The 8,324-nt window shown below is 38.5% G+C and overlaps 1 protein-coding gene across 1 annotated transcript; it reads right to left on the bottom strand.

Annotated features, from left to right (window-relative positions):
* Positions 1-3,105: 3,105 nt before the first annotated feature.
* Positions 3,106-5,470, bottom strand: LOC107556145 (forkhead box protein F2-like). Its single transcript, XM_016239183.1, has 2 exons — positions 4,393-5,470; positions 3,106-3,553 (listed from the first exon to the last, which is right to left on the bottom strand). Exons 1-2 carry the CDS (start codon positions 5,342-5,344, stop codon positions 3,375-3,377), a joined length of 1,131 nt encoding a protein of 376 aa, XP_016094669.1. The 5' UTR covers positions 5,345-5,470; the 3' UTR covers positions 3,106-3,374.
* Between the last annotated feature and the right edge of the window lie 2,854 nt (positions 5,471-8,324).

Raw genomic sequence — 8,324 nt, 5'->3', positions numbered from 1 at the left:
CCTGAAGCGTACGATCACACCGGTGTGATCAGTCTTGGCTGGTCCCTGAAGCGTACGATCACACCAGTGTGATCAGTCTTGGCTGGTCCCTGAAGCGTACGATCACACCAGTGTGATATAGAACTTTCAGTGCGTCATCAACCGCTGAATTTAAATCCGCTTCTGCGCTTTGGCTTGCGCGGAGCCAGATTGGACGCGCTGAGCGCTTGTCATATTTTCACAAATATTCAGTGTTTTCAACCATGTAACTTATATACTTATTTTAGGTTTCAGACATTTAAATACACATAAGTACTAGCAAAACCATACATTTACCGTTTGTAAAATACACGCTGATGTCTATGGAAACGGCAATAATGATCCTTACAAATATAATCTGATGACATGTTTTTATTGATATCATATACAGATTGTGTGGATAACTATAAAGTTTACTCTTCTCTTCTCCCAGTTTACCGGGGACCTACTTTAACATGTTTCGGTAGGAGAAGATGAATTTGCGTGTTGTAAATCCCACAGCTCGGATGCAGCGCGAACTAACATGGCGGCGCCCATCACCCGGTATAGATCAAATAACACAGTCGATATAAAAGTGTTTAAACTACCAAACAGATTTAATTGCACATATTTCAGAATCGGAATTTCATAATATAGTGAGCATGTTTGTGAATATTTTGAATAAAACAGGAAAAACGAAATAAAAGCGATCCAGGTGTCACACAGATCTATTGTGGCTGTGTTGTCACATGACAAGCATGACGCGTCGCCATGGAAACAAGGCGATACATTTTAAAATAAAAAAAACTCACTCTGGGGGCTCAGCTAGAATATTTTAAACCCACGTGCGAAAGGGTTTTAATTATTAAAAACGTATTTTAAAATCTCAGGACTCTTCAAGTAAATATATTAGATGAAAGATGTTCAGATGACAAAAAAAAGTTTGGGAATGCCTGTATTACATGTAAATAAGAAATAATGTGAATTTGTGCATTTTAATGTGTTTGAAAGACTTCCAGATGCCTTCCAAAGCCATTGAAATAGATGGTTGGTTAACCTACTGAGTGATAATTCAGATAAATATGAATGTGTTCATCAGTAGTTGATGCAACGTTGAAACACTTGAAATGATTTCTGTAAATTCAGTGGTCAAATGCGGTGTAGTCACCTGACTAATGACTATATCCACAGAACTGGAAGACTTTCTGAGTGTAGGCTATATAAGCGAGGATATTTTAGAAAGGAACATTTAAAAGATGAAAAAGAGGAATTATGTATATTAGTTCAATCATATTTTGTCTTTAATATTTTGTATTTTATGGGGATTTTTTCGTACTAAATGTTTGCTAAATATTTGCTCTTTATTTGGGGTTCAAGAGGGCAATCAGCCAATGAGGGCAGAGGGGCAGCTACTGGGCCACCCCCTGTGCACGGCCCTGAAAGAGAGCATGAAACTCTGCGATACAAAATGAACTTAACATCCATTTGGTTCGGGATTTATTCCCATTTGATTTTGCTTGATATGGTTGTTCTAAGTGGCAGCTGAGTGTGCTGTCTCCGTCGTCAGTATCTTTTTCATATACGTTGAGAACCTCTTGTGATTCTTTGTTTTATTAGCCTATAGTTTAAGAACTGTGTTTATATTGTCGTTTCCATGTGATTTTACTGGTCTAAATAAATACCTCCAGCATGCTTTAATAATAAGAATTTGTATTTTTTGGAAGATAGCTGTGTTTTGAAGACGGGTGCGATTGATGCAGATGAATGTAGCTGTGAGTATAAACCGTCTTTATTAGTAGCTATAAAAGCCTCATTGTTATCTTTTCCAAATATTCGTTCAGGTGTGCCGCTTTGTTTATAAAATCAGGAGGAATACTGGCAGTCATCGAGTCTATTTCACAGGCGTCGCGTGAAGGTACATTAATTCACCAATAGATGGCGCTAGACGACCGTCTAAAAGCTTCGACTGCCTGCGCCACCAACAATCACACGAATCGTTTCTGAAATAATCTGAATTTGTTTTTTAAAATTCTTTTACTTTTGAAGATCAAGAAAAAAATGAATTTGTTCGGTTTGCCAAGTTCCTTAGGGCACTGCTGCTAAATTAAGTAGGCTACATGAAGTTAGAAGTAGGCTATGCGTTGAGACGGGTAGAAACTGATTGATAAGTTTTACAACTTTAAGAGTTATTAAAATGTTTTTAAAAATCCTAAAGTAGGCTATTCAAATAACATAAAACCTGTAATTTATCATATTGGCCTAACTGCCGATTAATTTAAAAGATGTTAGGTAGGCTAAATGTAAACTCTCTTTATTTCCAGTTGTAGAGTATAAAATTAAAAAATTGTACTTCCTCATACTCCACGTAGCAATACTTCATTTAATCTTGTTCCTACGCGTTTTAATTTTTCTTTACGATTTACACGAGGAAGACCGAGGCTAGTCGTAACACCTTTTACGCCAGTAAATATTTCACAGGGCAAAATATGTCAATTTCTGTAAAGGTAAGTTTCGACAACAAAATTGCTATTGAAAAATTCCAAAATATATGCCTACTTTGACTTTTAGACTGAAAGCATATTGTCACTATGAAATCTGCCATTAAAAAGAATGGGCAGTTAGCTTATATGGATGTTATGAAATTATGAAACACAAAACAATTCATGAAACTGCAAAAATGTAGGTCTGAAAGTTATATTAATAAATTATAATAATAATAATAATTTTGTGATTAAAACTGTGACAACTTGCCGCAACCTGACGTGTGAAAAATATATTCAAACCTCCGTTAAAAATAGGATATATAGGCTATATATTGTCTATATAACCGACTTATATTGTTCATTTGTTTACACAACGCTATCACAAAAATATGATACAGGAATTTAAGTTTGTAAGGCAGAATTCACAACAATTATTCTGATGTTGGAGGGTTATAAATTATGTGTTTGTAATCAACATGAAAAAACCGATGGGGGAAAACACACATTTGGATTTTTGACTCAAAAGATGGATGGATGGATAGATAGGTTTTGGCCTATATCGGTCAGGCAAAAACACACTTTCCTTTAAATGTTTTATTGCTAACTTCCATATCACATTGCACTGTACAGATTAAGTGAAATATACTTATATGTGCTTAATTCAAACTCTATTGAAATGTAACCACAAAGCATAAAATGGCCAGTCCATGACTTCATGAGTTTAACTGTTTCATATGCGCTTGGATCGGTGAGGTCAAGTCATGTCGCCAGATGCTTTACACTGGTTTTCAAAAATACATTTCGAAAAATGTTGTGAGTGCACAATTATTAATCCTTCATTAATTGTCTTTACCTCACAGTTATCCAAGTGCTTATCTTTGTGCAACAAGCGGACTACATCACGCAAGGTTTGACGTCTTGATGCATACTCTGATGGTGGTGATGGTGATGATGATGGTGATGATAATATCCACCAGCAGACGGATGGAAAGAGGTAATTCCATTCAAATTCAACATGAAGTCCTTCCGTTCTCCGACTGGGGAAGAATGTGTCGGATAGCGCGATATACCCACTGAGGACAGATATATGCACAGTGAGATAAATATACATAATGACCAGTACAAAAAATAAGTAGTTTTTTTTTATTTATCAGCTCATCATGGGTATACATTTTTAAGCTTTTAGACCCACGATTGAGAGTAAAATGTTGCTGAATACTTTAAAATGCTTTGTAACAAACCCATTTTCTTTTACCATTTTATTTTTAAGAATACAAATGATGTTTTCAGCAATATTCAATAAAAATGTATACATTTTTCGATTGCACTATTTTTAATTGCCTTAATTACTTATGAGATTCACACATTTTTGTTCTTAGAAAATATATTTTACGTTTAGATAAAAATATAATGATTCTTAACTCCTATCATTATGATAATAATAATTATTATTGTTATTCTTATTGTTATTCTTATTATTCCATATTATAAAAGTATTTTGCTGTTTCGTACCCAAACTGTTAGAAGAAGTAAAAAACGTGGTCGAACGTAGGCCTTTACCTACATCACAAAAATCTTTCGATTACAAAAGATGTCAACGCTTTTGAGCTAAGCTCACAAAGCCCACAAAGCATAAGATGAATTTAACACCTATCAATTCAAAACGTTTTGTACAGTTTATAGTCATCTTAAACCTAAAACGTTGAACTTTTGGCATTCTGAGATCTCTTTATTTTTTAACATGCTTTAGAATGTCATAATAGTTTTGATACTGCGCGTAATTTTAGCTATAAAATAATGTAGCCTATTTCAGATTGAATTACAGAACGTAATAACGCATATATTTCAAAGGAAATAAAACGGCATCTAAATGTTTCAGGGATTATATGTAGGCCTACGTTATTTGTTTTACCTGACATATCGGTGTTGTCGCTCGCGCTTTGCTGTATATAACCCTGTTCCAGAGAGTAGGTGAATATGCCGGGATGCTGCCCTGTGGACGGCGAATTGCTTGAGACTGTAGTCGGCTGTTTTAGGTATGGAGAATTTGAAGAAGCCCATAGTGCTGTTCCCTCTGAATACAGCGAGTGACTCTCAAGCGCGCCCGCTATTGCAGGGGAAGACGGAACTGGGCTGGTGTTGCTCTCCGCACCATAGGCTCCGTTCCCGGGCACTGGACAGCTAGCCATATAACCATGTCTGGAGCTGGGGGATATGTGACCATGGTGCCCGCTGCTTATTGACTCATAACCATTACCAGACAGGTCCAGGTTATAGCCACTACTATGGCACGCAAGTGCGCCGCTGGGAGGTTGGTAATCGAAGCTCTGAGGTAAAATGGCGGAACCGAACCCTAGGCCGTTCATCATTCTGTACATCGGTTTCATGGCCTGACATTTTCTCCTAAATCCTCGTGGTCTTCGCCGAAATGACCCTTCCTCAAACATAAACTCACTGGTAGGGTCTATGGTCCAGTAATGTCCTTTACCCGGCCGGCCAAGTCCTTTTGGTAGTTTAATGAAGCACTCGTTCAGAGACAAGTTGTGCCGAACAGAGTTTTTCCAGCCCTGGTAGGAGCCTCGGAAAAAAGGGAAGCGTGTTTGTAAGAACTGGTAAATCTCACTAAGTGTGAGTCGCTTTGTCGGTGCGCTCTGAATTGCCATCACAATGAGTGCAATGTAAGAGTAGGGCGGTTTCTCCGGACGTCGCAGTCCTGAGTTAGTCTTTTTAGTCTTGGACACTGCGCCATGGTCCTCCAAGCTACCTGTCGAGTTCATCAGTCCTGGATGCAGCGTGGTGGACGCTGGACCGGTCCTCATCGGGGGCGTCGACTGCAGTGGTCCGTGGGAGCTCTCAGTCGTCATCTGTCCCGCGCTGACGTACGAACACAACTGGTTGACAGACGTTGATGTTGACAGAAGAAAAAGGTTAAGCAAAACCCCAAAGACTGAAATATTCGAAAGCCAATAAACCAGGTTCAAGAAGCAACCGAGAATAAACGCTACGCTTTAGCTGAAAACGTATGCTAACTTAACCAAGCATCCTATGTAAACTTAACGGTCTTCTTTTTCAGGCTTTAACGTTGTGATCAATATCCTGCTTTTTGTGAGAGAAACTATCCAAGGAATATGCCTATTCGTAGTCGTTATCAACGTTTTGAAGCGGTTCTTTTTTCTGCCACGAACTCCGTCCTGAATGATCCTGGCGGCTGTAGTCCCTTTTTGAGGAAGAAATGGAAAGACTGAGTTCGTGCAGCGCCTCAACTAAACAAAACTCGACAGCCAATCACTCAATAACTCTCTCCGGCTTTCTCTCCTCTAATTGCTCCTCCTTCTCCGCCTCACCCACCCCCTCAAAGCCCTAGACCTCCACAAGCTCAACTCTGTCTCTCTTTCCAGAACCTCATGCACACTGTCCACCAAAATCAACTGACCCCCAATCTATCGCTATATGCGACCACAAACATCGTGTCTCTCATCATTATCATTATCTTTTTTGGCTTAAGCTTGCTTAATCTTTTGGCTTATTTATAAAATATTGTCTTCTTTTTCAGGCTTTAACGTTGTGATCAATATCCTGCTTTTTGTGAGAGAAACTATCCAAGGAATATGCCTATTCGTAGTCGTTATCAACGTTTTGAAGCGGTTCTTTTTCTGCCACGAACTCCGTCCTGAATGATCCTGGCGGCTGTAGTCCCTTTTTGAGGAAGAAATGGAAAGACTGAGTTCGTGCAGCGCCTCAACTAAACAAAACTCGACAGCCAATCACTCAATAACTCTCTCCGGCTTTCTCTCCTCTAATTGCTCCTCCTTCTCCGCCTCACCCACCCCCTCAAAGCCCTAGACCTCCACAAGCTCAACTCTGTCTCTCTTTCCAGAACCTCATGCACACTGTCCACCAAAATCAACTGACCCCCAATCTATCGCTATATGCGACCACAAACATCGTGTCTCTCATCATTATCATTATCTTTTTTGGCTTAAGCTTGCTTAATCTTTTGGCTTATTTATAAAATATGATTTGGCCATTTCGGCTGAATGAGTCAGTCAGTGTTGCACGCTTTATGAGAATAAATTTAGGTAGGCCTAGGCTATATATAACAGAATTATGATTTTGAAAAAAGATTATCTTAGCTTATCGAGTGAGCTGAAGGCTAATCGTGTTTACTTTGAAATTCGCATTTGCAACTCGAATTCTAATCGGATGGGTTCGTCTAGCCTAATGGACTTGGAGGGCTGTCAATATGAACAAACACTCAATGAGCGTGAGAGGCCTTAACAAACCTAGCAGGACTCAAATAAATAAACCATACCATAAAATGAGGGAGGCAGTGATCAGCGAAAGACAGACATGGACAAGGGAGAGAGAAAGAGAGGAATGACTTTGGCTCGAGTGGAAGCAGGCTGTCTCTGTTTGGATGGTTTGGATACCACACACAGCGCTCCAGTATCAGTTTACAGGCCCGGGGCTACAGCACATCCCTTGAGTCCAGCCTTCATTAGCAAAAGAAAAAGCCAATTAGCCACTTGGACGTCGACAGCTTCCGCCAGCAAAGAAGGGTCACAGCAGTCTTCATAGACCAGTATAAATATACATTTATTTATACAGACGTAAACAAGCATATTTCCTAACATTTGTTACATGTTATTAAGGTATGCCTACCTACTTTTTTAAAAACATAGGCTAATTCTAATTATTTATGCGCATAAATCGCCTGTTAGGCCTACTGCTTTTTAAAAAATAATTATAAAGTTAAAAGGAACATAAAACAGAAAAGAAAATTACATTGTTTATATCTATCTATCTATCTATAATTTTACTGACTGACTTTGTACATTGAAGTCGATCAGCAGAATATTTTGAATCGAATTGTGAGATCCGCCTCTGCATTTATATTAGTCCTCGTATTTTTAATTCATATTATTATTTAATGATTAATATTATTTGTTTACGGTTTATTATTATTTATGGTATTATAAGCAGCATTATATTTAGGCTATAGACCACTAATACAGCATTATGGCTCCTGGCGGTCTTTTTTTCACATAAATGGCACGGAATATGTTATCTCTCGCGCTCTTTTTCCCCTCCCTTTTTAATCACCCGCCCCGACTCTTTTAAGTGTTCTTTTGAACAAAGCGAATCAACAATCCCCTAGTTTTAGCTTTCCGTGAGGATGTGGATAAAAACATGTTCCCGCGCTATATAAGCAGTATTTCTCCGGGTTTCCCCCGCCCGCTGAGCGCCTGACCCCCGCCGAGTCCCGGGTATACCCGCGGCTGCTCTAGAGGAAGCCGAGCTCTGCACGAGACTTTGAACACAGGCCATCTCTATGAGTGTATGTGCGTAAGAAAGCGTCGCGCATCTATTTTCATTACAGACCTAATTGAGCCACTGTAAACTAAATGTATGACTTTATTCATTGTCAAACGCATAGGCCTATACGCATCAAAGGCTCCAGTCAACCCTTGATCTGAGATCATTTTTTGCCTGATGTGAAGTGGCAGAAAAATTTAAGTATCTCATTTAAAGAAAGTAGACTTACACCTGACACACAGACACAATAAACAGAAATATTTAGTGTACTTTAAATTGTTAGAGAAAGAGGGCGCTAACAATTAAAAATATTTTGAAAGACAAAATAGACAGTGAGAATATTAATAGACTTATTATTAGAGATCATAACAGTGAAAATTATACATTTTATCCGTTGATGCTTTATTTTTTTTTATTGTTTATAATTATTGTAACATAGTTACGTTCTAGGTCATTGCCTGTTCAAAGACGTATTGTTCTGTTGAAGAATGTTAGGCCTGTTATTTAAGCCATTCGCTTTACACACTG

This window comes from Sinocyclocheilus grahami, unplaced genomic scaffold (genome assembly GCF_001515645.1).
Source record: "Sinocyclocheilus grahami isolate Dianchi unplaced genomic scaffold, SAMN03320097.WGS_v1.1 scaffold556.1, whole genome shotgun sequence".
NCBI classification, from domain to species: domain Eukaryota; kingdom Metazoa; phylum Chordata; class Actinopteri; order Cypriniformes; family Cyprinidae; genus Sinocyclocheilus; species Sinocyclocheilus grahami.
Note: the sequence above shows the minus strand (reverse complement) of the source record. Positions and strands in the feature narration are given on the sequence as shown.